At 39.5% G+C, this 18,255-nt stretch overlaps 1 protein-coding gene and 1 pseudogene across 1 annotated transcript in view; one reads left to right on the top strand and one right to left on the bottom strand.

Annotated features, from left to right (window-relative positions):
* The first annotated feature begins 4,266 nt into the window (after positions 1-4,266).
* Positions 4,267-18,255, top strand: part of ALDH1A2 (aldehyde dehydrogenase 1 family member A2) — an 85,192-nt gene continuing 71,203 nt past the window's right edge. Inside the window, exon 1 of the mRNA XM_016160452.2 lies at positions 4,267-4,901. Within this exon, the coding sequence (XP_016015938.2) occupies positions 4,785-4,901 (117 nt within the window). The 5' untranslated portion in view covers positions 4,267-4,784. The remainder of the gene's footprint in view (positions 4,902-18,255) is intronic.
* Positions 15,785-16,676, bottom strand: LOC107518602 (annotated as a pseudogene).

Raw genomic sequence — 18,255 nt, 5'->3', positions numbered from 1 at the left:
ATTGTGTTTTGTATCAAAACATAATTTTGGAGTCATACCAATTAGAAATCTACTCCCTGCAACCATAAATACCCCTTTCATAGACTATGGTGACCAGAGGCCACATCGGGCATGAGGTACTTAATATGTAGAGAATTTTTATGGTTAATAAATGCCACAATCTCAGCCTCTTTTCTTCTAGATGTTGAAAGGAAAAGGATAATTAAATGAACGTTTAGATCCCAAATAAAAAGTTAATATTCAAGTTAAATAAAAATATAAGTGAATTTATTTAATAGAAGTTTTCATAATGAGTCTAAAATACTTCATTAAGCATTTCTGGATTAAACTATGTAAAGCTTTTTATAAGCTTTTGTTAATAAATTAAATACCATTTTCCTATAAGTATACCATCCATTAAGCTTTCCTGTTAGAGTTTTCAGGAAACATTTCAACTAAAGTAGCCCAGCATATCTCATTTGAGATGAATGAGATCATTAGGAAACACTTATATCTGAAATAAGCACTCATTCTGCATACAACCTAAGGGCCTTAATTTTTAAAATATTTCAAAGAGTGTGCCCCTTTCAAATCATTAGAGTTAGAGACATTTAAGGAACGAATTCAATTAACCCAGAAGAGAAAAATGCTATAATGTGTGATTTATTTTTGCGGATAAATTAAAATGCAAGTGTATCTGTAAGAAAAGGTAGACTGTCATCATGGTTAGTAATGGGAATGGGAAAGCAATTAAGCAGGGCCACCTGAGGCTGAAATAGCCCCTGAAAATAGAAGCTTGAAGTTCAAGCTGGACATTCAGTTACTGTCAAAACCAAAAGTGTTCCTTCGTTGGGGGGGGGGGGGAATTTTTGTGCTCCATTCAGTTTCCTTCATTGATTTCTAAAACATGTTTCTTGATTTAACAAATACTTTCGGCCTTAACTGAAAACTAAAAAGAAGCCTAAATTGCTATGGTTTCATACCTTAAAGTCAAACTTCACATAAAGTTGATGTCTTAAAATTACAATTTTGCATTCTGTTATTTAGGTGGGGAAATATGAGGCAAGAATTTATTTTTCTCCTCTACAACTCCAGGATATTGGCTCCACCAGGCCTAATAAATTGTTTTCACAAGGAAATAAATAGAGCATGCTGTAGCTTATATTCCCTTGCACAGGGAGTTTTAAACAATATGTATCCTAAACAATAAATAATTACAGATGGGGGAGGGTAGAAGAGGGAAACATTATAAGGGTGGGAAAAAATGTTTCTTAACATTTCAAAATGTTAGAAATTTGAAGGTAGTTGTGGGGAAGACAGCCACGTTAGCCATTTTGAAATCTATAGAGGAAACGAGAAGATAATAAAACAAGATAATAAAAGAAAAATGAGGAGGAAAGAATAGAAATGTGAGAAGAGATGTTAAGGCAGCATTAAAAGTAAGTAACAGCAGACTAAAGTTCTATGGACAGAAACCAAGAAGACATACGCTATATACTGACAAAGTAGTTATAATTCACTGTTCTCTACTTAATCTTAGCCCCCAACTTGAATTAAGAAGCTTGGACCAAAAATGGCTGCAATCATGAGCTGAAGATAGGGAGAATTTTTTTTTTTTTTCAGAGAATGATTATATGAAGAAAAAAATTCTTAAAAATCCATGAACAGAAATGTTTATAGTAAAAGATAGGGGAAAGCAAAATAAAATCTAAGATCAGGAAAAGAAAATGTTGCTTAATCAGAGCGCATAGGAAAGTAGTCAGGAGAAGTAGTTGATAGGGCCATAGAGAATGCTTTGTCTTTTGTTCAAATCACTCAACAAAAATTCTTATTAAATAGTTACTATATGCTTCATGCTGTTTTAGGAATTGAGGGAAGGCACAATAGAGAAGACAAGGCCCTGTGCTGATCGCTTTACCATCTAGTTGAAGAGCAAAGCCCACACAAAAGGAGCTATCAGGGAACAATTCAAAGCAATCTGCCATCTGTCACTGTACTAGATATTTTGTGGAGATGTGCATGAGAAGAAGCCAAGGAATCATCCTCCTCCTGTCTGGAGAAGAAAGGAATGTCTTTATTTGCTCTACCTTGCTGTGCAACAAATGTTAATAATTCCATTATACTGTTTCTTCTTTGGGGGAGACTTTCCCACCATGGTGATAGAACTGGAGATCGCAAGCAAGACGTGGGTCAGAGGCAAGCAACTCCATCTTATGCTTTGAGAAAAATATAAATCAATGGTTTCTATTTGCGATAGTGTTTCCTGACAATATTCATTTTAGTAATTTAATTTATGAAGATTTCCCTTTTCTCTTCCTCTAAATTTTTTGATGGCTTCTCATTATCTCAAGAATTAAGTTCCTTATAACCTTGGGTCAACTGCCTTGCCCACCTTACTGCTGCTCCTCCAGCCACATTAATGTCCCCTAAAAGAGTGGTGCCCAACCTTTTTTGGCACCAAAGACCAGTAAGCCTATGAAAATCTAATGCCTGATGATCTGAGGTAGAGCTGAGGTGGTGATGTTAGCACTGAGGAGTAGCTGCAAATACTGATGAAGTTTAGGTTACTCGCCCACCACTTACCTCCTACTGTGTGGCCCGGTTGGTTCCTAGCAGACCACAGACAGGTGCCAGTCTGCGGCCCTAGGGTTGGGGACCTCTGCCCTAAAAGATATTCTCATATATCTATGCCTTTGCTCTTATGGAGTCTTCTGCCTACACTCTCCTTTCCTCCCTTATTAAAGCCATCTCTCTCCTTTAAGGCCCAACTCAAAGGTTAGCATTCCCAGAGAGGTGGCCTCTTCCGTAGTGTAGCACCACCAGATCATGTCGCTAACGTTCTCTTGTAACTTTTCCCTATAGTCTCTCATAGTCGGTGAACTACTTCTTCGCGGGAAAGGGTGTCAAGCTCACTGAAGGCAAGGGCTGTCCCTCTTGTTTGTAACCCAGCCTCTAGCACATTGCCATGTATTGGAAGGTGCTCAAAACATGTTTGCAGAATTATTCTACCAGCATCACTGGTTTTCCTTATTGCTACCTTTTCCCTCTCTCCCCAACTAATTTCATGACCTTACCTTTTTATTCCTCAGTTTTATCTCTAATCCTGTAAGGCTTTAATAAAAGTCTATCTCATGAACATATACTGTTACTACGGCACAATTTTGGACTATAGAGATTTCTTGTGAAATGAAACCATCTAAGCTAAGGTCCCTAAGTTTCTCCAAGAAAATAATTTGCTCAGGTAACTTTGGGTAGATACTTCAGAGTCTGAAATGCTAGAAGTTATTTCTATGTACCTAATACTAAAATGAAATATTTTTTGTCTATTTTTACTGTTGTTTAGCATCAAGCACTAAGCATTAGGCAATTTTATTTACTGAAAGTATCTAAGGCAAGATCCCTTCTGGCTGTCACTTAACATCCAAAGAAATAGGGTTCTAAGAGCTCTGAAAATGGCACTTCAGGCAAGAATCAGTAGGACTCTGTCAGGCCTACATTGGGAGTGAGGAGGAGAAGTGATCTACAAATATCTTTTTAATTGGACCCTAGATTTAGCCCACTGAGCCCAAAGCTCATTCTGTTACGGGGTCTCTGGGTTTTGACGTACACTTACAAACTAAAAGAAGGCCAGTGGAGCTATAGAAACACTTAAATTAGGGGGGTATAGATGGAAAGCCCAACCCCATAGGGACAGTTAAGTGAGGAGCCCCAATGTCTGGTGGGATGGTAGCTGTTAGTGTGAAGAACAGAAAAGCAAAACAAGTACCTCTGTGTATTTTGGGGTAAAGGCTGGAAGAAGGGATCTGAGAAGACCAGTGGGGCAAATGAAACATCCATTTCCGAAGAGCAATGAGGACCAAGACCTGCTTACCCCGGTCGCAGCACAGACCGCCCTGGGCGGTCCCGGCCGGCAGAGGGCAGCAGCTGGGTGGGAGAAGCCTGCCCGAGGGCCGCGCGGCGTCGACCGCCTTGCGGGGCACTCGTTTTGAGTGTGGGGCGAAGAACTCGCACTCATCACTATCCGTCCCCGACCCTGCGGCCACAGCGAACCTCGGACTCCGCTGCAGGTCGTGGGTGTCTGCGGGGGTCGCTGCGGAGAGCCTTATGCCCCTGCTCCTAGAAGAATAGCGGAGGGCGCCCCTGTCCATGCCCTACGACTCCCGGGCGTCCGGGAGTAAAGAGGAGCCAGAGTCCGGAGGGCCCTGGGACGCGGGTAGGAGGGAATTTCCGCGTCCGCTGCAGCGTCGCTGCCCTGTCCTCAGCGGGGCCCCCTCTTCGCCCCGGGAGTCGCCCTCCGGGTCCCGGGCTTTTCCCGCGCTCGGGGCTGCGTCAGCGCCCGGCCGCTCGGGTTCCCAGTCCCTTCCCGCTAGGCTTCCGGGGCCCCGACCAAAGCCCGTTATCCGCCAAAGTGCGCCTCCCGCCGCCGCTGACCCGGCCCGAGTGCGGCCGGTGCGGCCGCCGAGCCCCGCGCGGCCGCGGCGCGGATTCGCGCTCCCGCCGTCGAGGACAGCGGCGTGGGCGTGGGCCGCTTCCCGCCGCCGGGCAGAGGGGGCGCCGGACGCACTTGACCGTGGGCTCCGAGCGCCTGGGAGCGTGGCGCGGGCGGCGGGTTTATGTAAATCCGGGCTGCGCCGGGGCGCCCTAGGTAGGATGGACCAGCCCCCGCGCCTCGGCCCTTACGTCCAATAAGAAGAGCCCCAGCTTGACACCTGCCTATATACAGTCGAGCGCGCCCCCGGGCCGCCGACCGCGCACACAGCCCGCACAGCCCACGCCGCGGGCCAGCGACGCCCGGGCCCGCCACCATGACTTCCAGCAAGATCGAGATGCCCGGCGAGGTGAAGGCCGACCCCGCCGCCCTCATGGCTTCCCTGCACCTCTTGCCACTGCCCACGCCCAACCTCGAGATCAAGTACACCAAGGTAAGCGGCCGGCGAAGACTGGCCGTCCACGGAGACTTTCTAGAACCTTCCTCACCTCCTTTCCTCGCTCTGTTAGGGGGCGAGGGCGGCGTGACGGGATCGGGGCCGGGGTCGCAGGGGCCAGCTTGTCATCCCCGCGCAGCAGAGGGGACGCCCTATCCTCGGGGTCGGGGCTTCTGAAGTCCTGCCGGGGACTAGGGTTACCTCGGGGACTCACCGCAACCTGAAGCGCGGCGCAGAAAGGTCGCCGTCAACCGCTCCTTCCCCAAACCGCATCTGTCGCTGCCTTCAGATCCCATTCCCGGGGGCCCGGCCGCTGCGGGGAAGGCATCGGCACCGCTTCGGCTCCTCGAATGGGGAAGAAGGGTGTCCCGCCTAGCTGGCCACGCAGCCTGGCCGTCTCCTCTTCTCAGCACTCCGCCTTCAGGGGCCGCTCAGCCGCGGGTCCCGCTCGGGTCCTCGGAAGCCCGGACGGAGCGGAGCGGCTTTCCCGTAGGAATTGTCAAGACGTGCCGCGCTCCGAGCTGCCGTTACGGATTTCACGGAAACTGGCTGCTGGGTACCAGTAGATCCAATGTCAGCACTGCGTTCGAATTTTGTAGGCAGTGGCAATTTTCCTGGAAAACTTGGAAAGTCTTAATTTGTGCAGATTAACGGGTTCGCTTTGGAACTGAAAAAAAATTATTCTTTATAACGAATTCTGACATCTTGGGTTTGCCAGGCAGGAATTTTTTTTGTTGTACCGCATTTGAAAGAATATGCGTTCGCTACCTAATATAAATTGAATTTACTTTCTTTCTATAAAGTCGACATAGAAAAATTTATTAAATATGCACATGAGGGGTTATAATGTTATTGCATTTGGGCAGAGGGAGAGGTGGAATTTAAAGTCATATTTCTTAGAGTTCGTTTTACATTTTTCTTTTTTGATTTTCTATCTCTTTCAGTGGATTTCTACCCTAAACTTCTCCCAGTTAAGCTTAAACACACTCTGAGCACAGATAATATGGTACAAGTTGTTTTCCATCATGCTTATTACAAGATAACTTAATTTTGTCGAGAAGTGAATTGTTTGGTGTTGGCTTAATGGTTGAAAGAAATACAGAAAAACAACATGAGAATACGGAAATTTTACTTGCATTGAGTTTTAGGATACAAACAAGGCGATTCGTGTTTTGAGTGCAGCTTTAGATGGATTTCATGTACCCGTTAGCTTTTTTAGATGGATTTCACATACCTGTTAGCTTTTTTAGATAGTGTGACAAATTTTTGAAAGCCATCTTAATGAGAGGTAGTTAATAGTTATAGCTGTTTAGGCATTGTTTGCGTAACAATAATGCCAATGTGTGGAATATCTCCGGGTTTAGGGACAAGCAAGGAAAGGCTGGAGCATAAAAGTTTTATTTTATGAGGGTTCCTAACCTCTTTAGTCTCTTTAAAGGTCTTAAGGTGCAAGATCTGTATGTGAGAGAGGACCTAACCCTCAGATTTGGAAGGGTTTGATTTTAGCCTTACTTTTAATGGGATTTTCCTCACTGCCCTGGACGGAGTTTTAGGTATGCAGCAGGCATCTCGGAATTTAATTTGGAGGCTCTTCCAGTTCTCTTTTTGTCTAACTACTCCACTCTCTTTTTTTCTCTTCTTCTACCCCAGTAGGAAAGACAACTGATTTATAGCTAATTGAAGCCTTTAATGTGGAGTCTTTACGTTCAGGGGAGACTTTTATCCAGTATCCACTTTCCCACTTATTACAAAGAAAAACAATCAGAAATGAAATAATGGATTGTAACTTGATTCTTTAATTTGTGGGGAGGAGGCACCTTATTTTGGGCTTGACAAACAACCCTCATAAACACCGAGTAATACTAATCTACAAGCAACCTCTTTTCACAAAACCTTGTAAAATCAGGTATCTTTGAACATTGCTAGCAGCTTTCTTCCTCCGCTCTTAGTGAAACTTGAAAATTCTCTGAGACAAGCGCTGTGGGCAAGCAGCTTTTTTAACACGAAGAGTAGAAGCTGCTCTTTTAGTAGCTGAGGGTAATGGCTAATGCTATTGTACTTAAAAGAAAAATTAAGATCGATGAAGAGTTTTAAAAACTCACTTATGATCAGAAGTAAGGGAAATTATATTAACAGTTTTAAGCAGAAGAATGAACAAGGTAGAATGGACAATTCTTTAGAAGTGATACTACATTCACTAGGAATTTCTAAAAGGGTAATGGCTAAACAATTATTATGCGGGAGGACTTGTTAAATAACACATAGTATTTGTGTCAGTCTTTGTGTCAGAAAATGGTACAAGACAAACAGATGGATCCTTAATCATTTTTGTCTTGTTAAACGAATCATGGTGAAGGCTATTGAGATAGGATTTTTAAATCTGATTTTAGGACCAACGTAAATAAAGTCACTACTAACGTGTAAATGGTTTGATTATGAAAATGTCAAGCAGCATACATTTAGAAAACTTTGCCCTGTGATGTTGTAATTTTCTGTAATTTTTCACCATTTGTTTTCTTCTCCTTAAAGTATTTTACATTTTTTTCAATAAAAGGAGCATGAGGGAGAACATTAGAAATAAAAGTTATTTCTTTTTCTGTCAGACATCCAGTGAAAATGCTCCAAAATTAAAGTTCAATCCCCAAGGATGTTGAAGTGGCTGAAATTATGATTTTGTTCATTTTGACTTTCAGGCAATTACGTTTAAGATAAGCCTACCTCTCTGAAGGTCCAGTACCCATTTTAGACTAAGATCAGTGAAAATACCGTCTTTGGAATATGTCTGTCTTTATTTCCCTAATATAGCAAGATAGACCTACAAGTTTTAAATGTGACTCCTTATTAAGGAATATGTTAAACAAAAAAGACTGCATTAGTCAAGAAACAGTAATAACTTCACCAATATGAAGTAGTGAGGAGACCACTTTTGGGACATAGAGAATGTATATACTCTCTAGCTTGTAGCCTGAGAATGCTTAACAGCTAGCATAGGAGTCTGATTGCTTTTAGCTATGCTTTTATGAACTAAAGATTTTCTGAGTTGTTTCGGTTTTACCAGTCTGATTTTTAGAATTTTTGTATAGCTGATTATATTATAGGAGTGCACACATTGTAAAATCAAGGTTAGTAGTTTATTGACTGCCTATAACTACAGGGGAGAGTTCTTCCAGATTCTCAGGTTTTTGGAGACTGTCCGGCTTTATCCGACCCCTACTTTCTCTATTGTCTCTATCATCAATTCTGGCTCTACAAGTCCCTCTGTCCCCCCCCCCCACATCCCCACTACACACACATTGTGCTCTTTCTCTGTTGATCACTTATTCAGTGAGAGCTTATGGCCATAACTAACAGAAACATAAAGTGTTATATTTTTCTCCAGCATCTGATTCTGTGGGGCACTAGAACAGAGGGAAGAAGGAGACATTTATGGGGTATTGACCTACTAAACTAGAAGAGAAAAAATAAAAGGCAATCGATTGATAATCACAGCTAATGTGCTCTGGGTAACTACGATTTATTCTTTTATTTATTCATTAAACAACCTTTTATCGAACATCTATTTTCTGGGGTCAATTTTAATTCAGTTCAAAGGATTTTTGAGTGGCCATGTTCCTAACAACTGTGCTTTCTATTATGCTATTTGGGCTGTGGAAGCATCCACCTTCTAGGAGCTTAAGATCTTATTAGAAAAATTGAGTGCCAGAAACTGGTTGTCAGTTGATCAATGGCAGTAGTTCAGTTTAATCAACGTAAAAATAATAGTTATGATAATAATACTTACAGTGCTACCTACATTGTTTATAGGGCCTAATGGTTTACCTAGCACTTTCATATATATCTTATTTGATCCTTGCAAAACATTTTGAAGAAGAAAAAGTGGGAAGAAATTGGAATAATTGATAAGCAAGATCTTGGCCTTGATTTTTAAAAAATTGCTAGAGCTTTTGTCATCATATGCTTTGCTTTTCCTAATAGTCAAATGCTGTGTGTGTGTGTGTGTGTGTGTGTGAGAGAGAGAGAGAGAGAGAGAGAGAGAGATTAAATCTTTATTTTTTCATGTTGCTTCTATTGCAACTCTGAAGAAGGAGCCACCTTCTGTGGCATTTGATTCCTTGACTTTAAATTGCTATTTTTGTTGTTTCAATGAAGGTTTTTTATTTGTTTGTTTGTTCGTTTAGGTCTGCAGCATATTCTTGCCTATTCCAGGGATCATTTCTTAAAAGATGGTGTGGGTCTAGTTGTTTCCAAGCTTCTATTCAGATTATCTGCTTAATCAGAAATTGTTAATCAAACTTCATATTTATAGGCAACCTCGGGTTTTCAAAAAAAAAAAACTTCTGCGTAATTGTACAGCTTTTGATGTTTATATTTCCATTTAACCCAGAGAAGCTAAACAATTTCATTCTAAAACTTGAATTAGATAATCCTCCTGGGGTCCTGCCCTGACGCCTTCTACTATAGAGATGTATGTTACCAAATGGAATCATCATTTGCTGAGGCTCTTCTGTTCTTTATTTCTATAAAGTGAGGAATGATTATTGTTTTTTTTTTCTTTTAACTGAAAGTAGAAGATTCTCTGAGAAGTCTGTTTTGTGAGTTCTGACTTCCTTATAGCCAGACTTTAGTGAAGCCAGACATACAGAGTTAGTTCTCTGTTACATTAGACGAGCACGATGATCAAACCATAACCAAACCAAAAACATCTCTAATATCAACATACACATCTCTCTCAAGTCAGTTTCTCAGTTGGATAATGAAATACAAATACTGATGTATGTTTTTGTCTTTTTAGTTATCTTAGTGACAGCTTGCAAGGGTCAGCAAACTCAGACTGTCAGCCTGATTTTGCAAATAAAGGTTTATTGGAACACTGCAATATCCATTCAGTTACATATTGTCTGTGACTGCTTTTGGACTACAGTGGCCAAATCAAGTAATTGCACACTGTATGGCCTGTATCTTAGAAAAAGCATATAAGCCCTTGACTTAGAAAAAAGAAGGCTCTGAGTTAAAATAGGCCTTTGATCAAATCTTGCTGTGTGAAGAGTTAACATTTATTCACCACACAGTATGGGGTATGGTGCCAGGTTCTAGAGAGCCCATGTTAAATAAGGTATGGATGGTGTCTCCTTTTAGGAGGTTGCTTCAGTGAGTATCAATTTCTATTTCTGTCAAAATTGAGGTAATAGTATCTACCTTACAAGATTGTTGTCAGGACTAAAGAAGCAAGTGTATGAAAGTAAATGGCATATAATGACAACCAGCCTAGAGCTAAGTCCATTTCATCTTTGTAAAGTGATGATTACATTTGTAGTTCCAAATTAGGGGAGGCCCATTTTAAGAGAGATCAGAATCGTATGATTAATAAAGTTTTACGAAACAGGCCATTGTTTACCATTTTAATTAGAATAGTTCACTATTATGGGTACCTTTTACATTTACACTGGATTTTCATCAAATGGAATCCTTTGGAGGTCTTCTTATTAAGTTCTTAGCTTTTTTAAAAAATCACCAATTAAACATTTTCCCAGCCAGTACACTCGTGTGCCTCATAACAACAGTTTAGTCAATGAGGCACTGCATGTATGACAGTGATCCCATAAGATTGTAATGGAGTTGAAACATTCCTATCTCCTGGTGATGTAGCTATCTTAATGTAGCAGGCGTTACTGTTCTGTGCGATCTCATCCTATCGGTAGTCATGCCGTCGGCTAGAAATGCCTGGGGACACCCATCTGGCCAGCGAACTTCCCATAGACATCCCCCTTTCCAAACCAATGTTACCACTGGACCTACCCTTGCCGTCTTGTTATGATTGCAAGTCGCCCTTCATTGGTAAGCATTCGGTAACTTTGAAGGAAAAAGAACTCGTTACTTACAGACCCTGGATCTACCAGGTGCACCTCACAGCACAGCAAGGGTAGAGTAGAGAGCCCACGCGCTTGGGTTTCACAGGCTCACTCTTTATTGGTGAATTTCAAACATAAAAGAGGGAATTTAAAGTGTGGGAAGATAAGAAACAAGTAGCCCAAATGGTCAGTTATCTAAATCAACCAAGGTCTCCAAACCAAAGCAGCCTCAGTGCAAGGAGCAGCCTGGCTCTTTATCCACTCATGTGGCCGGCACTATGGATTCCAGGTAGGCTTCCTAGAAGTGGATGCCTGTTTGACGTGGATGACTGGGCAATCGATGCTTAAGGCATTACAAAAAGGAAAGCCAACAGCCAAGACTTAAACTGCAGTTATTCATGTGTTTGTTGTGATTCTGGTGTAAACAAACCTACCGTGCTGCCAATGGTATAAAAATAAAGTACAGCATAGGGAATATAGTCAATAATATTGTAAGAACTCTGTATGCTGCCAGATGGGTGCTAGACTTTTCAGGGTGAACACTTTGTAAGGTATATAAATGTCTAATCACTATATTGTACACCTGAAACTAGTATAATATTTGTATGTCAACTAAAATTGAAAAAACACATTTTTAGAAAGTGTAACACAACTACAGTAGTAGGCTGTACCATCTAGGTTTGTGTAAGTGTACTCTATGATGTTCATGCAAGATCCAATTGCCTAACAATGCATTTCTCAGAGCATATCCCTGCTGTTAAGTGGCGCATGACTGCATTCTAATAATCAAATTAGATATCTGACACTTGTGCCAAAATTCAGCGTTAATATGCCTCAGTATACCCAATTGACTGGGCCCAAATGTCAGATTACGAAGAGACATTTCTGCTACTTTAAGTGGTTTAGGCAAAGATGTTGCCAAGTCGTTGGTGCATGAATGTGGGAAGTGTGGCAGCATGAAGACATACCCAGACAGTAGATATGGTTTGGAAATTGGCAGGTATTTTAGGTTATATAATTTAAAATCGAAGAGACTTTCACTTGTCTTCACTGCCCAGTTTTGGGGCACTTCACATTTCAAAGTAAAAGCACCACAAGGTGACTTATTTTGAAAGCCATTCTAGCACTTCTTTAATTGGCCGTGACAGGTCATTTCAAAGCCAGTCATTTCTCTTCTTCATACACCAAGTTTAATGCATATCGAAGTGATTGCCATAATGTCACCTCGATTAATTTTTAATTTCCTTTTCAGACATAACTTTGAGCTCTGTTCCATTTTACCTTTCCAATATATGAGATAATCCAAATTGGAAATTTCTTATTTCTGGCATTTCTCTATTGATTTTCATCCCCTAAGATGGAGTTATGTTCAAATCGTTGCCTTTCATAATCTTAACTTTTAATGTGTTTATTTACAGCAAGTCTGTTATGTCACATGATTTGAAAATAGTTCCAGCCTTCGAGAATTCCATTTGTAATAATAATTGGGTGCTTACACCATCTAGACTTTTTCTGGGCTCTCAACAAAACTTCTCTATGGCTAAACACGGGGGTTTATTGACCTCTGTAGGATGTGGTTAAAAATTAGAATATTGTGAGTGAACATTCTAATTTTTATTATAGAAGCAAGCTTTCCTTTTCCTCCAGTTCAATTCTGTTACTTTCAGAAGTAGTTATGTGCTCTATTTCCTTTCCTCATCACAGTTTGACTGTTGGAGAGTCAAAGTAGCAGTTATCTTTATGCCTAGATCTCTGGAAAGAAAACCATTGTCCAGTTGAAACTGAAAACACCTGTCTCTTATTTAGAAGAATTTAGGTATCATGGCTATCAAAACACTTTCCAGTCTTGAATATAAAATATAGGCAAAAAATTTCAAAATAATTGAAAGGTTATATTTTTGTATATTTTTCTCATACATAATTTCATTCATCTGGCCTAAGTCTTCTGATTTTGAATCCAATGACTCTCAGGATTTTTTGCCCTAGGTGATTTCTGGGGGTTTCTTAAAGATTAAACTGAGTCAGAAAACGGTATGAGTTGTGTAGCTCTTTCCACAGGTGGGATGGAACCTGCTTCCATGTAAGTGGATCTGGCAAAATACAGTGGATTTAGTAAACTCACTAACAGGCAAAAATACACTATTTCCCTACTTTCCTAATCCCCAGCACCAACACACACATCAGCTCTATGAGTCGAGGGGTATGTAATGATGGAGGTTTTAGGGTGAGAAGGAAGACAGGAATTAAAATCTTGTCTGGAAAGACAGAATTATGAAATGTCTACACAGATCTCCAGGAGACGACTTAAAGTCTTATTTCCCTAGGTGTGAAAATTGGACTTCCTTACTGAATCCTTTTTTGGGGGAGGAGATCAGGTATTAGTATGAGACTGGTAAAATTCTCTAGCAATCCTGAAACAAGTGAATTCTGCCTCATTTATATTTTAGAGACTGATACCCAGTATACCAATATAACTTAATTTTCACAGAAAGGTTATCTAATTGTATTATCTTGGGGTCATTTTTATTTTTAACTGTAGCCAGAGCTACCCTTTTGCTTCCCTGAATTTATTCATTTGTTTATTAATTTGACATTTATTAGGGCCTCTTATGCACAAAGTACTGGTAGTCGCTGTCTGTCACGAAAATACATAGATGTAGGTTCTGTCTTGAAGAGGCCAGAGAGAACTCCCACTTGGGTGCAGGGTGAGGACATGCACACATCTAACTATGGTGCATTATATAAGATGCTACGCGTTTTAAATGACTGCACTTACAGCACCATGAGGATTCAGAAGGTTAAGAGATACTTGTGGCTCAGCAGATCAACAGCACACTGTATTGTTAGACATACTTGACAGGAAATGGAGTGTTTTAATCATACAGGAGACTGGACAATAATATAACAAATGTGTGTACCTACACATAGATTTGTTGGTTTTTAACATTTTGCAGTGTCTGTTTCTAATTTTTTAAAAGAAGTACATTGAAGTTCCCCCTATGAACTTCTCCTATTTCCCTGTCTTCCTCTCTCTTCCTTCCTCAGAAGCGTTTATCTTTCCCATAGGTGCGTGTATATGTATGTATTTGCAAAGAGTATAGGCTGTTGTTTTTCATGCTAAATCTTTTTATGTAAATAGCATGCTGTATATATCCTTCTGTAATTGGCTTTGTTTGCTTAACATAATGTATGCAAGGTTCATCCATATTGTTGCATGTACCTGCAATTCATTCGTTGTCATCGTTGCATAGCATTCTGTTCTTTGGATATATCAATACTTTGAATTCTTCTCCTATTCACATTTAAGATACTCCTAACATTTTGCTATTGTAATAATTCTGCATTAAACATTCCACAACGTATCTCCTTATACACCTGGATGGAAGACCGTCTAGGATATAAACTTAGAAGTGATATTGCTGGCTCATGAGGTATATGCATCTACAGCTTAATTGTGGATCACTAAATTTCTGTCCACCATGGCTATGCGAGTTTCTACCTCTACCAGCAGTGTCTCAGAGTCCCCCTTACTCTACATCCTCACCTATCCTTAGAGTTCTCATATTTATGAAATTTTTCCAACCTTATGAGTGTAAAATATTATCTTATTGCTGTTTTAAGTTGCCTTTCTTTGATTCCTTGTGAGGTTGAACATCTTTTCATATATTCATGGCCATTTAGCTTTCCTCCTCTGTGAATTGGCCAGCATATCATTTACTCACTTCTGTTTGTGTATGTATATGTTTTTTCTGATTCACAGACATTTTTATATATTCAGGATTATAATCCTCTAACTGTTACATGTTTTTGTGAACATTTTCTTCCTCCTCTTTCTATGGTGTAATTTTCATTCTGTTTTAAATGCAAATAGAGGAATTTTTCTGTTTTTTTTTTTTGATATTTAGTGCTTTTGGAGTCTTATTTAAGAAATCCATTCTTATTCTAAAAGTTTAAAGATGTTCTATATAGTCTTCTCAAAGTTAATTTTTAGTATTAAAATTTTTAATTTTTTGCATTTTAATTCACCTGTAATTGGTATTTATTTAAGTGTAAGGATACAGGTAAGTCTCAAGAACAGTCATATAACATATAGGAAAGTCAGACAATTTTAATTGTGAAGAATTTTTCAAAATTATATTCTATGTAGCTTTGGAATAAGATTAGGAGATTCAGGATGTGTGGGTTTTTCTCAAAGCCTAGTCTTCATAATGGGAAAATGTCAGAAACTAGTCTTACTTTGGTGGATGATTTTAATACGCATTGGTTTCCCTAACCTAAAAACAGTGGTGAATTCCATAAAACTACCTTTAATAAGGAGTCATTGTACAAAACTCTAGGATAACATGATCATTATAACTTTTTCATGTCAAGACTAATTTCCCTACCTTTCTTATATTACCTAGAATAGAGTAAGTACTCAAACGTTACCTCCCATTGTGTTCTCACTCACACACATACACACACACAGACACACAAATCACTCATTTTTGAAGTGGTAAATAGATGAATTCTTCACTGTGTGCTGTTTGTTTATAAAAGTGGAGAAAAACTGGAAAGGTGACAATGAATATAATGTGAAAAAGAATTTCTTTTTTTCACTTAATAAGATTCATTTGTAATAACTATCTTTGATAACACTATATTTACCCGGGGAATGCACAAATATAGATATTACTAGCTATAACAGTTAAAAAGGCATACTCTTTTACTAGCATTAGTATAAGGATTATGCACTTATTCCCACTCTAGAAATCTCTTCTTTACTGTAAGGAATTCTCAGTGCATTTGAATGAAGGCTCTGGAGCACTCATAGAGGAATTTGGAACCACCGACCAGAATCAGTAGATTTTCTCAGTTCTCAATTAGGCATCTGAAAATAGGAACTCAGTTCTAAATATTAGAAACCAAGTCTAAATATTAGAAAAATAAAGGGAGGGAATGTACCAAATTGCTTCAAACAGGTCTGAGGTGAGAAATGGCCTGTACTTTCGTGTTGTGGCAGCTTCTGGATGAAATCTTCAGTTTCTCTTCTTAGGGTTTGTATTTTGCCCGTCTTTTTCTCAGGTCTTTGATTTGGTCATTCTTCTTTGTAAGAATCTCTTTCATGTTTCAGTAAGCTTATGTGTGTTGGAATTTCTTCTCTAATTCCTTTTCAGCCATGCTCAGCTGCTCCTGAACCCTGATTAGGTATTGCTTGCCTGTCATTAGATTCTCCTCCAGGGACTTCTGGTTTTCTGTCTTGTCATTTGTTAAGTGTCTTCTGAAAGTCATTCTTTAAAGTGGCAACTGTTTTCCAGGTCTCTCAAGTCTTGGGCCTTTATAAAAACCTTTAGATTTTTTGGATCAAGCTTTAAATCTTACAGTGCTTTTTCTGGTTTTGACTTCTCATCCAGTGCATTTATAGTCTGTGTTTCAGTGGTCTTCAGCCTTGACTTCAGTTTCTCATTCTCTTCTTGAAGTTTTAAAATTTCTTTTTATTTAGGAGTTCTGTTCCACCTTCATTAAGTGGAGCAAGTTTCAGCTTTGTATCTATGATGAGCTTTTTATTTGAAGATGTTCATTTTGCTTTTTCAAATTCTGCAACTTGTTCTAATAATTCTTTGTTTTCAAGTTAAGGGAGAATCCGTTTAGATTGAGGTACCACTTCTCAGCTTGTTAGGAAAGGTGCTGCAGAAATAACATGTTGGTGTAGGTTTTGTTGATGAGCTCAGACTCCATCTCACTGTGGACCACAGCCTGCCTACCACTTTTCAAGACTTCAGGGACTTCATCTATGGTGAAGGTCTCCTCCACAAGCCTGCTGTCCTTAAGATCTTGGAAGCAGGAATCTGCAGTTTTGGGTCTCAACCCTCTTTTCGAACAAGCAAACACATAAATTAATAAGTTCATTTTGATGGTGCTCATTTAGGCCCAGCTCTGCCATGGAAGTATCTGGGAGTCAACAGCCTGGAGCCGCGAGAGGCCAGGAGGAGACTCACTAAGCCTGGGATCACTGAAAAAGAATTTCTAATAGAAAGGCCTTTTTCTTGAATAACTAATTCAATGCTGTGCTTCATCTTGCTAGTTTAGAGAATTTAAATTATTCCCTAGCACCAGGCTTGATAATAACATTGCTTTGTATTTTGCTAATGCTTTAACTCATTGTGTTTTAAACTCAAAGCTGGTGTTGTATATTCACCTTTGTGCTAGTATTTCATAAGTTATTTGATCCGTGCATGTGTGCATCTAATTCTGAAGAAGCCACTGAGGCAGAATGAAATTTTCCAACCTTAAAATGAAATCTTGCCTTTCCGTGTATAGTACTTACGTAATACCTAACAGAGTTGGCCCCACACTTATTTTTGGGGGATAAAGCTGTATTCTTTGAATGCTGACATTACTTGTTTGCACTACTCCTAAATGGTACAATTTTTGCCTTTTATTATGTATTTTCTGTGTAACTCCCTATTCCTAAACTGTACTACATAATAAACTCCTATTCATTTTGATATTTCTGAAGTATCTAGCTCAGTGTTTGTAGTGTAAATGCTTGGGAAATGTTTATTAAATGAATACTTGTTATATTTTATCATTAATAGTTATTAATAGCTACAGCTTTTATTATTAATACTATAATTTCCAAAGTGTTTTTCACATATGATTATGTTTGATAATTGTGGCAACCCTGTGATATGGATACTATATTAATATTCCCATTTTATAAGAGAAAATCAAACATATTCAAGTTAAATAATTTTTCCAGGCTCAATAGCTAGTCGGTGGCAATTCCAGGACTCAAATTATCCTCTTCCTTTCCTTCTCATAACAACAACAAGCACAAGAAGAACAACAAAGGCCAGAAATCATAAACTCTTAGCCTAAAGCTCCGCTGAGTGTTTTACAAGATAATCCCAAACCCAATTCTCCAGCTCCAAATCACAAACTTAGTTTTAGCTGATATTGTCGTAGCTACCATTAGCAACAATTTCAACCTGAGGTAAAGATGAGAGTGTGCATTCAAACCAAAAAAAAAAAAAAAGTGTTTATATAACTGATGCTTTAGGTATGAATCACGTGAGTAGGTGCGATTTTTTAGGCTAAGGTGGGGAACATTTTTTAGGTTCTTTCTCACTGGTTGGGTAGTCACACATGGCCCTTAATAACACTTATTTGTTTTTTGTTTTTTATTCCAAAAGTGCTTTTCTATGTTGTAGTTATTTATGTTCACTTGGGAACAGGGATGTATGAGACTGTTGAAAGCGAATATATTTAATATTCTTTGTAATGCTTCCTCTCCCCCTTAGGCCGTCATTTGTGTAACTTGGCTGTAACCTGTGTGGGAAGACACTGCCAGTGAGTTCGCTGGATACCTTCCCTCTTGTCTTTTATGAGCAATCATTTCTCACTAAGGCTCAACTATTATCGGATCTGTCTATTACCTGTAACCTCAGTGAGGATGCAGAATAGAGAAATAGAGAGCGGTCCGCAGAAATTCATGCAATATCCAAACCTTAATAGAGTCT

Source organism: Rousettus aegyptiacus, unplaced genomic scaffold (assembly GCF_014176215.1).
Source record: "Rousettus aegyptiacus isolate mRouAeg1 unplaced genomic scaffold, mRouAeg1.p scaffold_m13_p_3, whole genome shotgun sequence".
NCBI lineage: Eukaryota > Metazoa > Chordata > Mammalia > Chiroptera > Pteropodidae > Rousettus > Rousettus aegyptiacus.
Note: the sequence above shows the minus strand (reverse complement) of the source record. Positions and strands in the feature narration are given on the sequence as shown.